General features: G+C 41.5%; 1 protein-coding gene across 1 annotated transcript; it reads left to right on the top strand.

Annotated features, from left to right (window-relative positions):
• The first annotated feature begins 21,683 nt into the window (after nt 1-21,683).
• LOC144890627 (uncharacterized) lies at nt 21,684-24,804 on the top strand. Its single transcript, XM_078771368.1, has 2 exons — nt 21,684-23,424; nt 23,563-24,804. The coding sequence occupies exons 1-2, from the start codon at nt 22,243-22,245 to the stop codon at nt 24,409-24,411; spliced, it is 2,031 nt and encodes a 676-aa protein (XP_078627494.1). The 5' UTR covers nt 21,684-22,242; the 3' UTR covers nt 24,412-24,804.
• Nucleotides 24,805-25,134: the final 330 nt, after the last annotated feature.

Here is a 25,134-nt window from a genome sequence, read left to right as displayed (position 1 = left end):
CATTATGAAGGGAATGCCTGTTTCATGATCAAGTTGGGGGGGGGGGGGTGAAAGTACAGGGGCTGGGAGGTAAAAAGACCAGATGTTAGATGGGAGAAGATCAAGAGGTCACTACTATGCAAGAGGCATTACTGTTTGTAATTCCATGTTGCATTGCCTGTTATTTTTTATTACAGTGATTTAAGGCTCATGGCAGGAGGCGTTAAGTCGATTGGCCCATCTCGATGATCCCATGGTGCTGTTCACCTGTTCCACTTGGAATATTGTAAGAGCACATATTACATCAAGGTGGTGATCAAGATCTTATTGTGTCTTTCAGATAACTTAGATCATTGTATGTCATGGCTGACATGGTGGCCTAGCGGTACGCACACTCGCCTCTAATCTGTCTAGCCTGGGTTTTAATCTCGACCCAGCTATCTTGGTTTTTCCCAGGCAGGTGTCCCTCGGATGGATGGTAAACTAGGCGTCCTGTCTACCGACATGAGTCGCTGGATGCCACAGATCCCACAGTGTCCTTCGTGAAGAGTAGGCGAGCTGTTGTCAGCAGAATGGCCAAATTCAAAATTGTTGCCCTAACTCGGTGTAATCCACCCAGTATAACCATTGCCAGCTAGAAACTGCTTCTGCAGCACCGACACTCCATAACAGAGTATGGTATATCAGAATCAGAATTTCCACCCTGAACAAATTCCCAATTCCTTCCTTACATCCTCGGGACGTAGGTTTTCCTCAACACGTTTGGAACCAGCAAACTCAAAATCGTAATTGAATCACTGTCAAATTTACATTCTCGAAAGGAAGGCCCATGGTGTCGTTCGTACATGCAGGACAAGCCGGTTAGCACTTGTGATGCATCAGTGTACTTCCAATGAATTCCAAAGACATCCTTTTACAATTGCAAAGACAAATTCACATAATATTTGAGATTTTGTCCTTAGGATCACGATGAGCTCTGGGGCTCAGGTGGAAGCATCTAACAGGCCAACCTGTTCATGGGATTAAAATGGCTGGCCTACCCAGTCAGCTTGATTTAGTGAGCACAGTCGCTTAGAAACCTTGGCTTCACCTTGAGTATCCTTTGAGGATTCATTATTCATATTCTCCACCAGCATAACAACTATTCTGTCGTCATTTTCTTTTCACTATATCCTGAGCCAGGTACTACTTGACAGATTTTTACATTCAAGAACCAAAGGTCATAGTCTTAGTGAGAACTCGAAGGTCTCATTGCCAATGGTTCTTTGGCAATGAGACAACAACAGCTCTTTTCACTTTGTCCTTGTCTCAAGCAATGGACAGCTTCTGGATGTTTCCTTAGCATCCAGGAAAGATTTTGTTATTCAACGTTGCACAAATGTCGATTTTCACCTGAAATCTTTGAATAGTTGGCTTTGGGGGATCCATGGTCCATAAAATTGTGCAATCAAAATGGATGTAATGATACTGGATGATCATGACCATGATGATGGATGATCATGGATCATGATCCAAAATGTATAAAAATGGATTTGATGATTAAAATATAATCAAAAATAAAAAAGGCCCTGGATGGGTAACTAGTAGAGGTAAATATCAGTGTTGAAAAAAGCCATTTGTTCGATGCACAGTCATTCGTGATCATCATTGAAAAATCAGACCTTTCAGGCAAATCATGAATCATATTCGTGGCAATGGATAACAGCAATGAGTTTGTTTTGTCCACCTTTGAGATAGATGTAATTCCATAAACGAACTAGATGGTATTCATAGAATACTTACCCCACGCAGTCAACTTGGTGCGACACAACTCTTCTGTTTTTGAAGGTTTTTTTTTTCTTTGATCCAATATGGCTGCCAGTCCACGTGAGCGATGACATCATAAATTTACGTTTTTTTTATATTGTTGTGTAGATCATGCTCAAGAAATTTCTAACTGATTTGGACTAAGCCTTGTACTTGTCGAATTATGACGTCATACGGCAACACGGACGTCATCATTAACGACACTTATTCCCCATCTGGAGTTTTTTTTGCAATGAGCCACATTTCAATTTTTTTCCATGGAGCGGATTCAGAGATATAGAGGTGCAACGTTTTTCCAAGATGACGTCTGTACCACGTGACCAATGACGTCATAAATATGACAACAAATTCTCCAGGCAGAGGCTATGGTGAATATTATGTTTCAATCGGACCAAAGGTTGCAGAGAAAACTAGATGGTATTCATAGAATACTTATCCCACGGTCAACTTGGTGCGACCCAACTCTTCTGTTTTTGAAGGGTTTTTTGTCTTTGATCCAATATGGCTGCCAGTCCACGTGAGCGATGACATAAATTTATATTCTCAAATATAATTGTTGTGTAGATCATGCTCAAGAAATTTCAAACTGACCAGACCAAGCGTTGTCCATGTCGAATTATGACATCATAATTAAGGCACCAATGACATCATCGTTAACAACACCTATTCCTCATGTGAGGTTCTTTACAATGAGCCACATTTCAATTTTTTCTATGGAGCGGTTTCGGAGATGTAAAGCTGCAACGTTTTTCGATTTTTCCAAGATGACGCCTGTACCACGTGAGCTATGATGTCATAATTATCATTAAATATCCTACAGGAGGAGGCGCTCCTATGGTGCAAATCGCGTCTTTAGGACCAACAGTTGCAGAGAAAAAAAACATACTGATCGGATGACGCGTTGTACTTGTCGAATTATGACGTCATAATGAAGGCACTGATGACATCATCCTCATCATATATTATTCCTACATGGGGAGTACTTGACAATGAACCATGGTTCAATTTTTTCCCCATTTAGCGGTTTCAGAGATATAGAGGTGTAACGTTTTTCGAAGATGGCGTCCATACCACGTAACCTATGACGTCATAATTATGAATAAAAAATTATACAGGCGGACGTGCTCCTATAGTAAAATCTCGTGTCAATCGGGCCAACGGTTGCCGAGAAAATGAATTTTAAAATGTATACATGTACGTACACCACATGTACACACATTCAAACGCTATCACTTAACCCCGCTTTTCACTTCGCAGGCGTCGGGTAATCAGTCTCACTCCCTATCTTCGAGGTTGATATGTGCAAGTATGACCCTGGCAGAAGCCTGGTGTTGGCTTAAGATCTTAGGGTCCTGATCTTGAGCCCTGTCTGCCGTTGAATTAACACTAAGTGGGTTGACTCAGCCTGTCATTCTTCCGAAGTTGGCAAACTGAGTACCAGATGTCTGGTAATGGGGTGCATTGCATCAGTGACACAACTGTCCCCTAGAAAATGATGCAACCAGGTGCCTCCAGCTGCTCACGAACCACCACCACCCCGACAGAATCTTAGAATGCTGTGGATAAGTATCTCTGCTAATCCTGGACTAGTTGATTGCATTCTCTCCAAAAAGCATGTTCTGACCGTTCTGGATGCATGGCTGTGCACGATACAAGTAAATGCAACCTGTGTCGCATGTCCCGCGCTTGCTCGATGGGATTCAGGTCGAACAAGCAAGTTGCCCAATCCGATGGAGAATGGTCACCCCTTCCATTCAAGGGATACTGTCGAACAATCTTGGCCCTGCGAGGTCGAACATTGATGTACATCACGATAAAGGACGAATGCAATCATGGTGAATGAAGCCATCAACGATATCATCCCTGCATCGCTAACCAATTAAATTACCAGCATGGAACACGGAAAGATCTTGGTGACGATTGTAATGCACCACTACCCCCGAAAAAGTGATTCATCCACCACTGTAGCGGACATGTTCCATTAAAGTCTATACAATGCATACAGAAAGTCTACACCCCCTTTCAAATTTTTCACCGTTTGTTACCTCATCACCTGGAATTAAATTGCATTCGATCAGACTTTTTCCACCTTTATTTACACATCGTAACCCACAACTTCCAAGTGAAAACCAAATTCTACAAATTTCAGAAAATTAATTAAAAATACAAAACTAGAATATCTTGGTTGTCTCAGTGTCCAATAGCAATAGCAATAGCAATGTCCCTTACAATAGCAATTGTAACTTAGCTCAGGTGCAACCAATCACCTTCAAAATCACACACCAAGTTAATTGGCCTCCACCTGTGTTAAATTGTAGTGATTCTGATGATTTTACAGCACAATCAGCTGCTCCTGTATGCTTCCTCTGCTGGGTAGTCAATTTCACAGCAAAGACTCAACCATGAGCACCAATGAGCTTTCAAAAGACCTCCAGGATAAAGTTGTGGAAAGGCACAGATCAGGGGATGGGTATAAAATATTTAAAAGGTCTTGAATATCCATGGGAGCACAGTCAAGACAATCATTGAAAGGTAGAGGGCGTATGGTACCACCAAGACCGTGCCGAGATCGGGCAGTCCCTCCGACCTGGATGACCTAGCAAGTAGACTGATCAGCGAGGCCACCAAGAGGCCAAAGGCAACTTTGAAAGAGCGACAGGCCTTTATGCCAAAGACTGGTCACTGTGTGCATATGACAACAATATCCCAAGCACTTCACAAGTCTGGCCTGTACAACAAGGAAGCAATTACTCAAAAAAAAAAACCCCCCACCTTTTTGGCCTAAATGCAAAACGTTTACATCTCACTGTCCAACAACATGGACCAACTTCTATCCACTTATCCCAAATCTCTCTTCCTCATGTGTGGCAACTTCAATTGTCATCATGCCAGCTGGCTGGGAGTGGGTACCTCTCACACCAGCCATGGCACCTCAGCAAAGGAATTATACGACTCATTGGGACTGACACAATCTGTCAATTTCCCGACCCGGATCTCAGGCAACGTTACATCATCTTTTCTTGACTTGGTTTTGACTAACTTCCCTGCAAATGTCTGCTGTTCTTCTGCTCCAATCAGGTTCATCTGATCATATTCTTGTTAAAGTGGACATCTCTCTGGCCATTCTCAGAGAGCCTCAGCATCGTGGGAAAACCAAATTTCCAAGCTGGCCTCCAAAGCCAGTCGCCGACTGGGCATCCTCCATCGTGCGAAGTCCTTTTTTGGCACAACTGAGCTTCTCATCACATCCAAAACTTTCATCCGCAGCTTGATGGAATACTGCTCTCTCCTCTGGGCTGGTGCTCCTGCCTCACACCGAGCTCGGCTTCACGCTGTTAAAACCAAAGCTTTCAGAATCATTGGAATCTCCCACGATGAAGCTAACTCTGAGGGCCTTTCTCTCTCTCTCACCACAGGCAGGTTGGTGGTCTTTCTGTCTTCTACCGACTCCTCTCTGGCCTAGCTCCCCCTGTTCTGTCTGTACTCTGTCCCCCAAATATTCCTGCAGGACACACAAGATCTGTCAGCAACCCAACTCTGGTGAAACTTCCAAAATCAAGACTCTCTGCTCACCTCTCTTTCATGCCTTTTTTCCCCCACCTCTGGAACAAACTCCCACACTCTCTACGATCCCATTCCTCTCCCCAGGTCTTCAAAATAGCTGTTCACCATCATCTCATATCTTGCCCCATCCGAAACCATGATCTTTTCTACCCCCGTTATTACACACCAAGTCCACCTTTTTCAAATTCCGTTTTCTTTCCTGAAGGTCCTTGTTAGTGTCCATTTATTTTATACCGTGCACCCCACCCCAGCCCTCTCCTTTCCACAGATCTCATAATGTCCTTGTTCCCTATTGTGCTTTCCTCTCTCTCTCCCTCTCGTGTCTCCCACTCCCTTTATTATTTGTTTCATGTGTGTTTCTGTTTATGTTTTTATGTTTTTTTTGCGTTAGCTCTTACAAAAACCTCGACTCTGTGTACAAAAAAAAAAAAAAAAACCAAAAAAAAAACCATAGGTTTGGTGCAAACCCAACACAGCACATCACCCAAAGAACACCATCCCTACTGTGAAGCCTGGTGGTGGCAGCATCATGTTATGGAGATGTTTCTCATCAGCAGGGACTGGGGCACTTGCTAGGACAGAAGGGAAAATGGATGGAGCAAAATACAGAAAAAATCCTAGAGGAACAACCTGCTGCCCTCTGCAAGAAAGCAGAAATTTGGACAGACGTTCACCTTTCAGCATGACAACGACCTGACGCACACAACCAAAGCTACACTGGAGTGGCTATGGAACAAAAAGATAAATGTCCTTGAGTGGCCCAGTCAGAGCCCCGATTTAAATCCAATCGAAAATCTTGCCCATACAAGGAGTGCAAAGTTGGTGAAGACCTATCCCAACAGACTCACAGATGTAATTGCTGTCAAAGGTGCTTCCACCAAGTATTGTCTCAGGGGGGTGAATCCCTATCCAACCAAGATATTCTAGTTTTGTATTTTTAAAATTATTTTTCTGAAATTTGTAAAATTTGTTTTTCACTTGGATGTTGTGGGTTACAATGTGTAAATAAAGGTGGAAATGTCTGATTTAATGCAATGTAATTCCAGGCTTTAAGGCACCAAAGGGTGAAAATCTTGAAAGGGAGTATATACTTTCTATATGACTGCATGTGTGGCCACCTCATCATGTTATCTCCAGCCAACGTGAAATTCGAATCAGAACTTGATTCATCCGTAATGACCACTGACCTGCAGTCAAAATGGTGTATCAGCTTCATGTTACACCTAATGCAGTCTCTACGTGGTGTGCCTCCTGCAGTCTCTACCTAGTGTGCCAAATGCAGTCTCTACCTATTGTGCCCAATGCAGTCTCCACCTCGTGTGCCTAATGCAGTCTCTACCTCGTGTGCCTAATGCAGTCTCCACCTCGTGTGCCTAATACAGTCTCTACCTAGTGTGCCTAATGCAGTCTCTCTACCTCGTGTGCCTAATACAGTCTCTCTACGTCGTGTGCCTAATACAGTCTCTACCTCGTGTGCCCAATGCAGTCTCCACCTCGTGTGCCTAATACAGTCTCTACCTAGTGTGCCTAATGCAGTCTCTCTACCTCGTGTGCCTAATACAGTCTCTCTACCTAGTGTGCCTAATGCAGTCTCTACCTATTGTGCCCAATGCAGTCTCCACCTCGTGTGCCTAATGCAGTCTCCACCTCGTGTGCCTAATACAGTCTCTACCTAGTGTGCCTAATGCAGTCTCTCTACCTAGTGTGCCTAATGCAGTCTCTACCTATTGTGCCCAATGCAGTCTCTACCTCGTGTGCCTAATGCAGTCTCCACCTCGTGTGCCTAATACAGTCTCTACCTAGTGTGCCTAATGCAGTCTCTCTACCTAGTGTGCCTAATGCAGTCTCTCTACCTCGTATGCCTAATGCAGTCTCTCTACCTCGTGTGCCTAATACAGTCTCTCTACGTCGTATGCCTAATGCAGTCTCGCTACCTCGTATGCCTAATGCAGTCTCTCTACCTCGTATGCCTAATGCAGTCTCTCTACCTCGTATGCCTAATGCAGTCTCTCTACCTCGTATGCCTAATGCAGTCTCTCTACCTCGTATGCCTAATAGAGTCCCTCTACCTCGTGTGCCTAATACAGTCTCTCTACCTCGTATGCCTAATGCAGTCTCTCTACCTCGTATGCCTAATACAGTCTCTATCTCGTATGCCTAATAGAGTCCCTCTACCTCGTGTGCCTAATACAGTCTCTCTACCTCGTATGCCTAATACAGTCTCTCTACCTCGTATGCCTAATGCAGTCTCCACCTCGTGTGCCTAATACAGTCTCTACCTAGTGTGCCTAATGCAGTCTCCACCTCGTGTGCCTAATGCAGTCTCCACCTCGTGTGCCTAATACAGTCTCTACCTAGTGTGCCTAATGCAGTCTCTCTACCTAGTGTGCCTAATGCAGTCTCTACCTATTGTGCCCAATGCAGTCTCTACCTCGTGTGCCTAATGCAGTCTCCACCTCGTGTGCCTAATACAGTCTCTACCTAGTGTGCCTAATGCAGTCTCTCTACCTAGTGTGCCTAATGCAGTCTCACTACCTCGTATGCCTAATGCAGTCTCTCTACCTCGTATGCCTAATGCAGTCTCTCTACCTCGTGTGCCTAATACAGTCTCTCTACGTCGTATGCCTAATGCAGTCTCTCTACCTCGTATGCCTAATGCAGTCTCTCTACCTCGTATGCCTAATGCAGTCTCTCTACCTCGTATGCCTAATGCAGTCTCTCTACCTCGTATGCCTAATGCAGTCTCTCTACCTCGTATGCCTAATGCAGTCTCTCTACCTCGTGTGCCAAATGCAGTCTCTACCTCGTGTGCCAAATGCAGTCTCTCTACCTCGTGTGCCTAATGCAGTCTCGACCTCGTGTGCCTAATGCAGTCTCTACCTCGTGTGCCAAATGTAGTCTCTACCTCGTGTGCCAAATGCAGTCTCTCTACCTCATGTGCCAAATGCAGTCTCTACCTCGTGTGCCTAATGCAGTCTCGCTACCTCGTGTGCCAAATGCAGAGTCTACCTCGTGTGCCAAATGCAGTCTCACTACCTCGTGTGCCAAATGCAGTCTCTCTACCTCGTGTGCCAAATGCAGTCTCTACCTCGTGTGCCTAATGCAGTCTCTTTACCTAGTGTGCCTAATGCAGTCTCTACCTCGTATGCCTAATACACTAATACAGTCTCGACCTCGTGTGCCTATTATACAGTCTCTCTACCTTGTGTGCCTAATGCAGTCTCTACCTCGTATGCCTAATGCAGTCTCTACCTCGTGTGCCTAATGCAGTCTCTCTACCTCGTGTGCCTCATGCAGTCTCTCTACCTAGTGTGCCTAATGCAGTCTCTCTACCTCGTATGCCTAATGCAGTCTCTCTACCTCGTGTGCCTAATGCAGTCTCTCTACCTCGTGTGCCTAATACAGTCTCTCTACCTCGTGTGCCTAATGCAGTCTCTACCTCGTGTGCCTAATGCAGTCTCTACCTCGTATGCCTAATGCAGTCTCTCTACCTCGTGTGCCTAATGCAGTCTCTACCTCGTATGCCTAATGCAGTCTCTCTACCTCGTGTGCCTAATGCAGTCTCTCTACCTCGTGTGCCTAATGCAGTCTCTCTACCTCATGTGCCTCATGCAGTCTCTCTACCTCGTGTGCCTCATGCAGTCTCTCTACCTCGTGTGCCTAATGCAGTCTCTACCTCGTATGCCTAATGCAGTCTCGCTACCTGGTGTGCCTAATGCAGTCTCTACCTCGTGTGCCTAATGCAGTCTCTCTACCTCGTATGCCGAATGCAGTCTCTACCTCCTGTGCCTAATACAGTCTCTACCTCTTGTGCCTAATGCAGTCGCTACCTCGTGTGCCTAATGCAGTCTCTCTACCTCTGTGCCGAATGCAGTCTCTACCTCGTGTGCCTAATACAGTCTCTACCTCGTGTGCCTAATGCAGTCTCTACCTCGTGTGCCTAATGCAGTCTCTACCTCGTGTGCCGAATGCAGTCTCTCTACCTCGTGTGCCGAATGCAGTCTCTACCTCGTGTGCCGAATGCAGTCTCTCTACCTCTGTGCCGAATGCAGTCTCTACCTCGTGTGCCTAATGCAGTCTCTACCTCGTGTGCCTAATGCAGCCTCTACCTCGTGTGCCTAATGCAGTCTCTTTACCTCGTGTGCCTAATGCAGTCTCTACCTCGTGTGCCTAATGCAGTCTCTACCTCGTGTGCCGAATGCAGTCTCTCTACCTCGTGTGCCGAATGCAGTCTCTACCTCGTGTGCCTAATACAGTCTCTACCTCTTGTGCCTAATGCAGTCTCTCTACCTCGTGTGCCTAATGCAGTCTCTACCTCGTGTGCCTAATGCAGTCTCTACCTCGTGTGCCAAATGCAGTCTCTCTACCTCGTGTGCCTAATGCAGTCTCTACCTCGTGTGCCTAATGCAGTCTCTACCTCGTGTGCCGAATGCAGTCTCTACCTCGTGTGTCGAATGCAGTCTCTCTACCTCGTGTGCCGAATGCAGTCTCTCTACCTCGTGTGCCGAATGCAGTCTCTCTACCTCGTGTGCCTAATACAGTCTCTACCTCGTGTGCCTAATGCAGTCTCTACCTCGTGTGCCTAATACAGTCTCTACCTCGTGTGCCTAATGCAGTCTCTACCTCGTGTGCCAAATACAGTCACTACCTCGTGTGCCTAATACAGTCTCTACCTCGTGTGCCTAATACAGTCTCTACCTCGTGTGCCTAATGCAGTCTCTACCTCGTGTGCCTAATACAGTCTCTACCTCGTGTGCCTAATGCAGTCTCTACCTCGTGTGCCAAATACAGTCACTACCTCGTGTGCCTAATGCAGCCTCTACCTCGTGTGCCTAATGCAGTCTCTTTACCTCGTGTGCCTAATGCAGTCTCTACCTCGTGTGCCTAATGCAGTCTCTACCTCGTGTGCCGAATGCAGTCTCTCTACCTCGTGTGCCGAATGCAGTCTCTACCTCGTGTGCCTAATACAGTCTCTACCTCGTGTGCCTAATGCAGTCTCTCTACCTCGTGTGCCTAATGCAGTCTCTACCTCGTGTGCCTAATGCAGTCTCTACCTCGTGTGCCAAATGCAGTCTCTCTACCTCGTGTGCCTAATGCAGTCTCTACCTCGTGTGCCTAATGCAGTCTCTACCTCGTGTGCCGAATGCAGTCTCTACCTCGTGTGTCGAATGCAGTCTCTCTACCTCGTGTGCCGAATGCAGTCTCTCTACCTCGTGTGCCGAATGCAGTCTCTCTACCTCGTGTGCCTAATACAGTCTCTACCTCGTGTGCCTAATGCAGTCTCTACCTCGTGTGCCTAATACAGTCTCTACCTCGTGTGCCTAATGCAGTCTCTACCTCGTGTGCCAAATACAGTCACTACCTCGTGTGCCTAATACAGTCTCTACCTCGTGTGCCTAATACAGTCTCTACCTCGTGTGCCTAATGCAGTCTCTACCTCGTGTGCCTAATACAGTCTCTACCTCGTGTGCCTAATGCAGTCTCTACCTCGTGTGCCAAATACAGTCACTACCTCGTGTGCCTAATACAGTCTCTACCTCGTGTGCCGAATGCAGTCTCTCTACCTCGTGTGCCGAATGCAGTCTCTCTACCTCGTGTGCCTAATACAGTCTCTACCTCGTGTGCCTAATACAGTCTCTACCTCGTGTGCCTAATACAGTCTCTACCTCGTGTGCCTAATGCAGTCTCTACCTCGTGTGCCTAATACAGTCTCTACCTCGTGTGCCTAATACAGTTTCTACCTAGTGTGCCGAATGCAGCAAGAAGGAATACCAACTTCATGGAATCTATTTATTACAGCCCGTGTCGACACTTGTACCAAAGCGGCAATCTAGAGGGTCTGCCAAAGGGCTAGACCCAATGCTATCAGGCACTGACGACCACATTGGGATCCTTCCCTGGAGCAGTTGACCTTCCCTGTATCTTCCGGATGAAGTACCATGTTGCTGATTCCAAGTTAGGGCCTTCAAGTGCAGCCATAGCTCACCCCAATAGCGTTACCACCTGCCCTTGGGTGGCACCTTGATCTAGCATGCCAATCATTCGACCACACTCATGTTCACTTCAATTTTGTCCTTCAGGCGTTGTCGAGTAGCAAATCTTCCAAACACTGCAATGATGTGTTGGCTGCCATTCTAACAACCCTGGAGATGTTCCATTGAACAATGGCTGATTGATCTGTCGTTTTTGGTTTCCATGCCAAATGTGCGAGTCCAAGGGGCAAATTTTCCATCGTGGTAATCATGATTCTTGTTAAAAAAAAGAAGAAGATATTGCCGATTTCTTTAAATTTTTCCATTATTCGTACAACATATTGAAATTGTATCTTTGGCAGCACATTTTTGTCGAGTGCGCATTAGCACGCGTCTATAGTTTGCGGAGGTCTCGCACGCTGGAATTGCTTGGACATTGCCTTAAGTATTTTCAATTCGTTCTTCCTTGTCATTTTGTATTCCTTTGTTTCAGCTCTTTCAAGACACCAAACTCTTTCAGCTCATCAGCTGAGGATAGACTGCTCGGTACTGCCTGGAGGCAGGAGTTTGCCACATCAAAAGAGCACAGCCAGGCATTGCCAGAAGTGATGGAATTGCAAGCACGAGGCTAGCAATCAGATTGCTGTGGGTTGTCTGGCACTGTGCTGGAACGGGCAGGTATATCTTGGTGTGTAACAACCTTTAGCATTCACCACTGGATGCCATTGATCGGTGTATTCCCAAGCCTATAGTGCAACGAAATTCAATATGCATTGTATATGATTTACAGGAAAAAAAAATATTGATGAAATGTCCATGAGTTTGTGCTTGCTTCCTTGGAGGATGAGCTGTGTTGTAGTTGTTGGTCGTTAAAAAGGCCACCTTATTCCTGGTGCATTTCTTAAGCTGCATGCTCACCTGACACTGTTCTTCTCTTGCCTTTGGCTTTGCAGGATACTCCAATACTGCGTTATGGGCCTCAGTAATTCCCATCTTATTGGGGAGTCGGCCAGGTAAGGTTTTTGCCCAAAATCTCTCAGGAACCGACTGGCCAGGTCTTACGTTGGACTGAAGGTATCAATAATTTGTAATTACCCCCGCGCACGCGAAGCAAAAAGCGGGGTTAAGCAATTGCTTCACTTTGCCTGTCCTTCTGTCTACAAACGTCAGTTTATGATCGAGGATCAACTTGATTTCTATTGAATGTTATATTTTCAACAAGAATGGGAAAACACACCTGTAGTTTAGCAGTACTTTGGCTCTGCATTTGTCCCGATCACGTGTGCAGAGAGGAGTGAGATGTTTTTTAAGTGGTGAAGCCCCTTCAATATTTGGCCATGTCCGTCTGTCTGCCAAAAATGAAGAAGAAGAACCTTCTACCCACCTTGGTGAATTATAAAGAGTTCTAAAGTGTAATTCTAGAGGTTTCTAAAGGGTAATTCTAAAGGGTAATTCTAAAGGGTAATTAAAAAGGGTAATTTTGAAGGGTTCTGAAGGGTAACACTAAAGGGTAATTCCACAGGATAATTCGAAAGGATAATTCCAAAGGGTAATTCTAAAGTGTAATACTGAGGGATAATTCTAAATGGTAATTCTAAAGGGTAATTCTAAATGGTAATTCTAAATGGTAATTCTAAAGGGTAATTCTAAAGGGTAATTCTAAAGGATAATTCTAAAGGGTAATTCTAAAGGGTAATTCTAAAGGATAATTCTAAAGGATAATTCTAAAGGGTAATTCGAAAGGGTAATTCTAAAGGGTAATTCTAAAGGGTAATTCTAAAGGATAATTCTAAAGGGTAATTCTAAAGGATAATTCTAAAGGGTAATTCTAAATGGTAATTCTAAATGGTAATTCTAAAGGGTAATTCTAAAGGGTAATTCTAAAGGATAATTCTAAAGGATAATTCTAAAGGGTAATTCGAAAGGGTAATTCTAAAGGGTAATTCTAAATGGTTATTCTGAAGTGTAATTCTAAAGTGTAATTCTAAAGGGTAATTCTAAAGGGTAATTCCAAAGGGTAATTCTAACGGGTAATTCTAAAGGGTAATTCTAAAGGGTAATTCTAAAGGATAATTCAAAAGGGTAATTCTAAAGGGTAATTCTAAAGGGTAATTCTAAAGGATAATTCTAAAGGGTAATTCTAACAGGTAATTCTAAAGTGTAATTCTAAAGGGTAATTCTAAAGGATAATTCTAAAGGGTAATTCTAACAGGTAATTCTAAATGGTAATTCTAAATGGTAATTCTAAAGTGTAATTCTGAAGTGTAATACTGAAGGATAATTCTAAATGGTAATTCTAAAGTGTAATACTGAAGGATAATTCTAAAGTGTAATACTGAAGGATAATTCTAAAGTGTAATACTGAAGGATAATTGTAAAGTGTAATACTGAAGGATAATTGTAAAGTGTAATACTGAAGGATAATTCTAAATGGTAATTCTAAAGGGTAATTCTAAATGGTAATTCTAAATGGTAATTCTAAATGGTAATTCTAAAGTGTAATTCTAAAGTGTAATTCTAAATGGTAATTCTAAATGGTAATTCTAAATGGTAATTCTAAAGGGTAATTCTAAATGGTAATTCTAAAGGGTAATTCTAAAGGGTAATTCTAAAGGATAATTCTAAAGGGTAATTCTAACAGGTAATTCTAAATGGTAATTCTAAATGGTAATTCTAAAGTGTAATTCTGAAGTGTAATACTGAGGGATAATTCTAAATGGTAATTCTAAAGGGTAATTCTAAAGGGTAATACTGAAGGATTGGTAATTACTAAATGGTAATTACTAAATGGTAATTACTAAATGGTAATTACTAAATGGTAATTACTAAATGGTAATTACTAAATGGTAATTACTAAATGGTAATTACTAAATGGTAATTACTAAATGGTAATTACTAAATGGTAATTACTAAATGGTAATTACTAAATGGTAATTCTAAAGTGTAATTCTAAAGGGTAATTCTAAATGGTAATTCTAAATGGTAATTCTAAAGTGTAATACTAAAGGGTAATTCTAAATGGTAATTCTAAATGGTAATTCTAAATGGTAATTCTAAAGGGTAATTCTAAAGTGTAATACTGAAGGATAATTCTAAATGGTAATTCTAAATGGTAATTCTAAATGGTAATTCTAAAGTGTAATACTAAAGGGTAATTCTAAATGATAATTCTAAATGGTAATTCTAAAGTGTAATTCTAAAGGGTAATTCTAAAGTGTAATACTGAAGGATAATTCTAAATGGTAATTCTAAAGGGTAATTCTAAAGTGTAATTCTAAAGTGTAATACTGAAGGATAATTATAAATGGTAATTCTAAAGTGTAATTCTAAAGTGTAATACTGAAGGATAATTCTAAATGGTAATTCTAAAGTGTAATACTGAAGGATAATTCTAAAGTGTAATACTGAAGGATAATTCTAAAGTGTAATACTGAAGGATAATTGTAAAGTGTAATACTGAAGGATAATTGTAAAGTGTAATACTGAAGGATAATTCTAAATGGTAATTCTAAAGGGTAATTCTAAATGGTAATTCTAAATGGTAATTCTAAATGGTAATTCTAAAGTGTAATTCTAAAGTGTAATTCTAAATGGTAATTCTAAATGGTAATTCTAAATGGTAATTCTAAAGTGTAATTCTAAATGGTAATTCTAAAGGGTAATTCTAAAGTGTAATACTGAAGGATAATTCTAAAGGGTAATTCTAAAGTGTAATACTGAAGGATAATTCTAAAGTGTAATACTGAAGGATAATTCTAAATGGTAATTCTAAATGGTAATTCTAAATGGTAATTCTAAAGGGTAATTCTAAAGTGTAATACTGAAGGATAATTCTAAATGGTAATTCTAAAGGGTAATTCTAAAGTGTAATACTGAAGGATAATTCTAAATGGTAATTCTAAAGGGTAATTCTAAAGTGTAATACTGAAGGATAATTCTAAAGTGTAATACTGAAGGATAATTCTAAATGGTAATTCTAAATGGTAATTCTAAATGGTAATTCTAAAGGGTAATTCTAAAGTGTAATACTGAAGGATAATTCTAAATGGTAATTCTAAATGGTAATTCTAAAGTGTAATACTGAAGGATAATTCTAAAGTGTAATACTGAAGGATAATTCTAAATGGTAATTCTAAAGGGTAATTCTAAAGTGTAATACTGAAGGATAATTCTAAATGGTAATTCTAAAGTGTAATTCTAAATGGTAATTCTAAAGTGTAATTCTGAAGGGCAATTCTAAATGGTAATTCTAAAGTGTAATTCTGAAGTGTAATTCTAAATGGTAATTCTAAAGGGTAATTCTAAAGTGTAATACTGAAGGATAATTCTAAATGGTAATTCTAAATGGTAATTCTAAATGGTAATTCTAAAGGGTAATTCTAAAGTGTAATACTGAAGGATAATTCTAAATGGTAATTCTAAAGGGTAATTCTAAAGTGTAATACTGAAGGATAATTCTAAAGTGTAATACTGAAGGATAATTCTAAATGGTAATTACCTTCGCAAAAGCGGAAGGTTATGTTTTGATCGCTGTGTATTTATTTGTATGTCTGTGTGTGTGTGTGTGTGTATGTTATTCGCATAACTCAAAAAGTATTCAACCGAATTGCATGAAATTTGGTGGGATGATTGGTTATTATACGGGACACATTTGATTAGATTTTGGGAGCAATCGGGTCAAAGGTCAAGGTCAAGGTCACGAAAAGGTCAAAATCGTATTTTTACCATAGCGCGGTCAATTTTTATCCAATTGGCATGCAACTAATGCCAAAATGTTCAGAATTCAATGCCCGATCTTGTGATATACGACATGACCCAGTGAAGACATTACCCTTGTTAGCGGTTGGGGGTCAAAGGTCAGGGGGGTCACGACCTTGCAAAATGTGCGTTTTTTGTCATAACTCGGTCAATTCTTATCCGATTTGCATGAAATCAGCACCAAACTGTTCACTGTTCTGTTCCCTACACTCCCATGCCAAGTACAGAACAGTAGCTGCGGCGAAGGTATGCGCTCTACCGAGTGCCCGTTCTAGTTCTAAAGTGTAATACTGAAGGATAATTCTAAATGGTAATTCTAAAGGGTAATTCTAAAGTGTAATACTGAAGGATACTTCTAAATGGTAATTCTAAAGTGTAATTCTAAATGGTAATTCTAAAGTGTAATTCTGAAGGGCAATTCTAAATGGTAATTCTAAAGGGTAATTCTAAAGTGTAATACTGAAGGATAATTCTAAATGGTAATTCTAAAGGGTAATTCTAAAGGGTAATTCTAAAGGGTAATTCTAAAGGGTAATTCTAAAGGGTAATTCTAATGGGTAATTCCAAAGGGTAATTCTAAAGGGTAATTCCAACGGGTAATTCCAAAGGGCAATTCTAAAGGGTAATTCTAAAGTGTAATTCTAAAGTGTAATACTGAAGGATAATTCTAAAGGGTAATTCGAAAGGGTAATTCTAAATGGTTATTCTGAAGTGTAATTCCAAAGTGTAATTCTAAAGTGTAATTCTAAAGGGTAATTCTAAATGGTAATTCTAAAGGGTAATTCTACAGTGTAATACTGAAGGATAATTCTAAATGGTAATTCTAAAGTGTAATTCTAAAGTGTAATACTGAAGGATAATTCTAAATGGTAATTCTAAAGGGTAATTCTAAAGGGTAATTCTAAAGGGTAATTCTAAAGGGTAATTCTAATGGGTAATTCCAAAGGGTAATTCTAAAGGGTAATTCCAACGGGTAATTCTAAAGGGCAATTCTAAAGGGCAATTCCAAAGGGTAATTCTAAAGTGTAATTCTAAAGTGTAATACTGAAGGATAATTCTAAAGGGTAATTCGAAAGGGTAATTCTAAAGGGTAATTCTAAATGGTTATTCTGAAGTGTAATTCCAAAGTGTAATTCTAAAGTGTAATTCTAAAGGGTAATTCTAAAGGGTAATTTTAAATGTAGTTCTAAAGGATAATTCCAAAGGTTAATTCTAAAGGGTAATTCCAAAGGGTAATTCCAAAGGGTAATTCTAAAGGATAATTCTAAAGGGTAATTCTAAAGGATAATTCTAAAGGGTAATTCTAAAGGGTAATTCTAACGGGTAATTCTAAAGGGTAATTCTAAAGTGTAATTCTGAAGGGTAATTCTAAAGGGTAGTTCGAAAGGGTAATTCTAAAGGGTAATTCTGAAGGATAATTCCAAAGGGTAATTCTGAAGGATAATTCCAAAGGGTAATTCTAAAGGATAATTCTAAAGGGTAATTCTAAAGGGTAATTCTAACGGGTAATTCTAAAGTGTATTCCATACTGGAAGTTCCAAATCCCGGTCGAATCCCGGTCGGTTCGAATCCCGGTCGATCGCTGAATTAACGCCAGGGGGGTTGACTCAGCCTGTCATCCTTCTGAGGTCGGCTAATTGAGTACCAGTTCACTGGTAATTTACGACAAACAGGGTTGGCGGCATGAAGGGCATCCGGCCGTAAAACATTGCTTCAAAAAGGGGACCAACAAAAACAACAACAACCACGGTGCCCGAAAAAGGCCAACCCCCGCTTTGCGGGGAAAAATGGCCTCTAAAGGTGGTTATTTTAAAAATATTTTATTCCATACTGGAAGTGTACTCCACAGCAAGCATAGCGCACGACCAAAAATTTGTGATTTGGGAATTCAAAACATTTTAAAAAATCCGTTTTCAGATTTCTGAAAAAAAATCATTGCACAAACGTTTTGCAGAGTTTGGTGTTTCCTATTCATCGCTACTTTGCATAATTAAAGACCTTCACATGAAACCATATGAAGTAACTGTCACTTGTGAATTGTCAGATGCAGATCATGAAAACAGGTTGACAGCTTGTGACAACGGCGGACATCATTCGGATGCACTCGATGACTAAGGCAGTATTGTAATTTTTGTGTTACTGTAAAATATTATTACTCCAGGGGCTTTCGGCCCAATCTGGCCAGCTCGATGAGATAAACAAATGTTGTATAAGCAGCTAAAACCGTGTCCTGGGACTTCTGGCTCACTCTGTGGGTCACCCAACCCTTCTTCTCCATCCAAGCTTCATTCTGTTTCACCATTTCTGTGATGCTGTTTTCCATACACAGTGTATGCCCAATCCATCTCCAGTCTCCACCGCTTCATTTTACTTTCCTGCATTATGTTTTTCCTTCCAGTCCTTCTTTCTACCTCCTCCTTGCCCACTCGATCAGACTCGGACATTCGTAAAATCGTTTTGTGACAGCTGCAAATAAACAAAGCATTCTAGTATTCTAGTTTCTGTGCAATAACTTGGGATACTTTCCATGCTTACTTCAAATTGCATCGACAATTAAATGTTTTAATTTATTTAATTTAGCATTTTTTCAATGTAATTCAAAAGTAGATTGTTAGTACTCCTTCTTTGAGCTTAAATGCCCCATGGTGGTGAACCCTTTGAAAGAGTTGTTCTTATATGGGGGTGGAGGAGGGCACTACATCAGTGGCACAGCTGCACCCCCAGAAATGATGCAGCCAGTAGCCAGGTGCTGCAGTTGCATGACTGTTTATATAAAAGCATGTTGCATCCTGCAGCACTGCTCCCTTTAGCATCAGCTCCAGATGCCCTGTTAATATGCAGAAGCAACTGGCACAGATATAATATATATATGTATTTTTTTTTTTACACATCTCAGCCCGTTTCTCACATTTAAAGGTTGTGTCCATCACTTTTTTTATTGCTCCTTCCATTAAATGTCTCCATCTTATATTATTCGGTATGTCAGGTTGCACTTTATTTTTTGATTCTGCAATCTTTTTGGGATACTTTATATTATTTCGGGTGCCCTGTAGTAGTAGCTTAATCACATTTGCATTTGCAGCAGACAAAGAAATCCACTTTGACTTTATGAATATTAAATATGATTCACCACTTTCTGTAGGTGTATGCAATAAATGTGTGAGCCGACGGGATAGAGCAGATGTGGCGAGCTTGTCTAGCTGGGGTTCGATTCCTGAGCCGACGATAAACTGTCGGATCGGTGATTCGCATGCAAGGAGTTGCAGCGATGCTTCCACCACCTCTTCGATGAGCCTCTTGTTTGGTGACCTGTCTGTTGGCATTAACTGGTGAACGTTAAAGATCCCACGGTGTATTTATCACCAGTGCCATGGTAAAATTACAAATTCTTGCCAAAATCAGCTCCGCTTGAACGTCAGGCCTGGCCAGCCGGTTCGTGAAAGACTTGGGAGCCACGAAGCCCAATTTCATGGGACATGGAGTACAGTGAGTGAGCTGTGGGTTTTGGGGAAGACGAAGGAATAGTATTCGGGAGCATATTTTAAACTTATGTATTGAGATTTATTTTGACATTTCCAATATTGTAAGATGGAGTGTCTGAAGTTTTTCAAATCAACGATGTTATCATCACCCCTTGGGATTTGGGGCAGTTTGGTTGTACGGTACACCAAGTTCCTAGTTGTTATCCCCACGCTTTTTGAGCAGAATATTTTTTGGTGCTGTCCCCTAGGACATGGTCAAATGGTCGAATGCCAAAACAATGCAATTACGGGTACATTTTAAAATATGCCTAAATGAAACTTTGTATATGCAATGAACATTGGAGGATGCATGAAATATGTAACAGTTTTTTTTGGATTTGACCCCCAGTTCATGCCTCAGGGGTGGGGACTTGGGGTCAGAGGGGTCAAAACAGAAAAAAAAGAAAAAGATTTAACTAAAGATTTGATATTGGGTCATTCCTGGTGGAACTTTTTGCCATATTTCCACTTTGCTTCGGGTGGAAAGTGTGAGATTTGTGATGACGCGCCATCGACTTCGCTGAAGTTTGGATTTAGTTCAGAGTCATGGGTGTGGCAGAGTAAAAGTTTTAAAAGACAGAGTTTCACAGTTGAAAAGCAATTTTTTTCGGAAAGGTCAATCACCAAAAGTCTTCATCAGTGTGTGAGGAACTACGAGGAGAAGTGAATAATGTTCTGTTTGGGTTTTATGGGTTTATGGTTTTATGTATGGGTTTGAATAATGTTCATAATATGCTTGTCATGTCTGTCTGTCACGTAAAATATCGCGTTTTTTTTTTTTTTTTTTTGTATACAACATCGAGGCTCGTGAAAGAGCTAATGTTCATTTGTTGAATGTTCATCAATGTTCATGTTGTTCTAATGTTCATCAATCACCCAAAAAATCAAACAGACACATAAAACATATAAATGGAATGATGATGGAATCTCGTGACATGAATCGGATGCTATTTCGATGTTATTTAATTCCAATGTTGTATTCATTTGGGATCATTTACGAACGTAACTCGAGGGTTGCGATCAGAGATCGCTGATGGTTCCTGGTTCTGTATAACCAACTTGTAATATTAGCCAATTGGTAGCACTTGAAATTCTGTATCATAATGAAAACAAACGTTTTTTTCCCAAAAGGGTTCATTGATACTAGTTGCTGCTTACTAATAACTAGAACGCCACTCAGTAGAGCGCATACTCCCACCGTGGGTCAAGTTGGAATTGTACGATTTCACAAAAGTTTGAGGGAGAAGTTCAGTGACAACACAAGACAAGACAACACAAGATAGACACTGCACAGATATTAGTCTAGTAGGAAGACTAGGTCCCCCTGCACCCCCCGGAGATATACTTCTAATCAGTGTTTCTAGATTGGAAAAAATGTGTAGAAAATGACTAGCTATGGCCCCAAGCTGAAAAAATGTCCCACATACCATTTTTATGCAAATTACTGCTGCCATTATCAAAAAAACGATTTTTGACATATCTCAGCCAATATTGCAGATAATTGAAAAATGAAGGTGTCTAGACCCATGTTTTGAAGGGCATAGATCATGATAGAACTATTCATAACATGATTACATGTGTCTATGGTATACTAGTATGCATATTAATGCTGTAATTACAAAATAATCAGTTTTACAAATGATAAGGATACGTTAATACTGCAGATAACTTAACATGGTACATAAGGGGTCTAAACCCAGGTATTTTCAAGGTTAAATGTCAACAAGATGCTCCTGAGTCTTGCATAGGGGCGGGACATTGGCAGTAACATTGGTACCACTCAACTTTTCTTCCCACCATTGACTTTGTATTGCGAGAGATTTTCACTTGCTTATTTAAAGGTTTCTCACCCAGCCCACGTAAAATCTACCAACTCCTGCTGTTAACTCCCAAACATATTTTTTTATGTTATCCAATCACAGTGCAGAAATGACAGACTAGAGATCCAAATTAGTGCTGCTATAGCTGCCATTTTACATTTCCATCCATGTAACATGCGCGCTCGCGCGCTCGTATCAATTGGTAATGTCGAGCGCTCGTATCAATTGGTAACGTTGATGTTATTGAATACCTCAGTTGAAAGTTCAGTCTTCCATTCCATCTGTGTGTTGTTCTTGGTATTCATCCTCCAATCTAGCCAGGTAAGATGCTAACTATAATGTTACTCACACTCTTGACTTCAGTTTCTGCATGAAATCATAAACAGGCAGAATAACAGCTGAGCCAGCTAGCACCATGTTAGCTAACGTTAAAGCTAGCCTCATCTATGTACAGTATGTTCCTAATGTCGGTGTAACTTAAACTTTTGTTAATGCCAAACATGAGACATATCTGTTGACTTCTGTATATGAATTGAACCAGAAAGAGGCACGACAGCTGAGCTAGCTACAGTAACTTAGCACAATGTTTCATTGGCCTAGATAGCTAACGTTAGTGTGGAAGAATTTAGATGTTTTAGCTATTAGCACTTTTGATGCCACTAAACATGGTTTAGTCAGCTAAAAAGTACCCTAGTGTAGAACATGACTCAGAACCTCTGTTACCTCACTGAAAACTCAGAGCCTCCTTTCACAGGCACTTTTAACATCATTCGTGATTTCTTATTTGTCATTTAACAGTGATGGTAGACATCGACAGCAAGCATGCCCAAAAGAAAACGGAGTGTAGAACCTGCAGCCCAAAGCTCTCCTCCTACATGCATCCTTCATGTACCATCCATGTCTGATCATGGGGATTTCACGCCCCTCCGTAAAATTAAAGGATCTGCTTCAGAAAAACTGCAACTGCTTCAAAAGATCCGGGATAGACGTCTCAACCAACCGCATGACTCCCCATGTCGTATGCAATCAGTATGTGATCAGATCCCGGCAACTCTTCCTGATGACCTAGAAAGAGTAGGATATCACAGCAAGTGTTATAAGCACTTTGTCCGCCACTTTCATCGTCTGGGAGATGATACAGAACCAGGGCCATCAACCTCATCATGGCATCACTCTCCTCGTAAACCAGGAGGTTCTGCTGAACCCATCTTCCCGCCAGAGTGTATATTTTGTGAGAAAGTTGAGACCAAAGATGCTCATCGCAATACTGAGAGGCCTACAACCTTCCCATCCTTTAAAAACAAAGAAAATGCATGGGAGCAAATCGAAACACGGGCTGAGAAAATGGGTCTCTATCGACTCCATCGAAAGGTGAAAAACAAAGACCTCTTTGCATGTGAGGCCAAACACCATCCGTCATGTTTTAAAGCTTTCCGCACAGCATTCTACAACTATGAGCGTGCGATTCACAGAGCCGAAGCACCAAAGGAGCAGGCTTGCATGTCAGCCGCCCATGAAAAGGCATTCAACTCAGTACTGGAACACATTCAAACCCAGGTCATCCAGCAGAATAAAGTTCTACAGCTTTCTTCCTTGCGCTTGCTCTATGTCGAGGAACTGAAACTGAATGGATATGAGAACTCAAATTATCGGTCAGAGAAACTACTGAAACGCCTACAGAATGACCCAATCAAGGAGCATATCCACTTCACGAAGGTTGATCATGACAAATGTGATGTCATTTCTTTCTGGCTTGTGCACAGCTCAAACATAACAGTTTCCAATGCTCTCGCACGAGCATTCACACTCGGAAGCACAAACAAGAACCAAAATGTTGCCCTCCAACTTCGCCAGGGTATTCTACAGGCTTTCAGAGAGTGTAAAGACCAACCATGGCCACCAACAGCTGAAGACATGGAGGCAGCTACCAGGCTGGAGAGAACAGAGATGGCTGTGCTGATCGTGGAGGGGAAGGCCCACCAACTTGCCTCAACGAATGGCAAGGTAAAATTGAAAGCCCTTCGTGAATGGCGATTCAATTTGTAATTTTTCCTGAAAAAAAGGTGATTACCTGTGATGTTTGTCTAGATCTGAAACTGGCAGTGACTGGTGATTGAAATGCGGTGCCTTTTTGTGTTTCAGGTCGAGGTACGTGAACTCCCCACGATCTACAGCAACCAGGAAGAGACTGATACCAGGGTGGTTCTGTACCTCCATCATGCTGCTACCATCGGATACAAGAACGCTGTAGTCAGAACACCGGACACAGACATCCTCCTGATCCTGCTCCACCATGCCCACAACATCAAGCTGACGGTGTACCTGGATACAGGGTCAGGGAAGCATCGCCAACTTGTCAACATCTCTGAGCTGGCAGAATCCCTGGGAGAGGACTACTGTGCCACTCTCCTGGGGTACTATGTGTTCAGCGGAGAAGACTGCACCAGTGCCTTCAAAGGGAAGGGAAAAGTCGGGCCCTTGAAAAAGCTGGAGAAGAATCCCAGGTTTCACAGGGCATTCGGTGAACTGGGTGACAACTGGGATGCCAACCCTGAGGTGGAGAGGCAGTTAGAAAAATTCACCTGTGTGATGTACGGCCAGAGTCGCGAGTCATCAGTGGACATTGTCCGTGCCAAGCTGCTACGAAAAATGGTGGGAGAGGACAAGACCCTCACATCCAAGTCCAAGGTTGATCTGGCTCGCCTTCCTCCATGCCAGTCTGCCCTGAAGCCGCACATCCAGCGTGTGAACCACCGCGTAGCATTGTACAAAAGAGCCGATCAACCTATCATCGAAAAGCCAAAACCTTATGAGGAGCAAGGATGGATAAGGACTGATGAAGGACTGTTGAAACCAATGTGGTCCAGTGGTCCCATCCTACCAACCTCACTGGTGGATCTTCTGAACACAGGAGAGCACGAAGAGGAGGAGGAAGAGGAAGGAGAAGAAGAGTTTGACTCTGACGATTTCGATGAAAATGATGATGACTGACTCAGTGTAGAATCACTAATGCTAATGATGTTTATCTAAAACAAGCAAGAGAAGAGTGGTCACATTGAGTGCTAGGACTATTTTGACAGTTGTAATATTTAGAAAAATAAAACTTTGTGTTAACGTCTGTGTAGACGGACCTTAATATGAGTCTATTATTTCGTAAAACTGTGATTATTTTGTAAATAAAGCACTAATTAGCATACTAGTATACCATAGACACATGTAATCATGTTATGAATAGTTCTATCATGATCTATGCCCTTCAAAACATGGGTCTAGACACCTTCATTTTTCAATTATCTGCAATATTGGCTGAGATATGTCAAAAATCGTTTTTTTGATAATGGCAGCAGTAATTTGCATAAAAATGGTATGTGGGACATTTTTTCAGCTTGGGGCCATAGCTAGTCATTTTCTACACATTTTTTCCAATCTAGAAACACTGATTAGAAGTATATCTCCGGGGGGTGCAGGGGGACCTAGTCTTCCTACTAGACTATATATATTTAGAATATATAGAAGTAGTGTATATATGTTGCTTCTGGGACACTCTCATTTTCCCATTGACTTACATGTTATTTTCCTCTTAACCTCATTGCCCATTAACACCTCTATTTCTGCCACCCTGATCTTTACGAACCTTTTGGCCTTTTGACATAATAGCTATAGCGAAGGATAACCAACTCTTATCCTTAATGTTGTTCATTAGACCACTCAAAC

The sequence above is a fragment of the Myxine glutinosa genome, chromosome 1 (genome assembly GCF_964187855.1).
Source record: "Myxine glutinosa chromosome 1, kmMyxGlut1.1, whole genome shotgun sequence".
Taxonomy (NCBI): domain Eukaryota; kingdom Metazoa; phylum Chordata; class Myxini; order Myxiniformes; family Myxinidae; genus Myxine; species Myxine glutinosa.
Note: the sequence above shows the minus strand (reverse complement) of the source record. Positions and strands in the feature narration are given on the sequence as shown.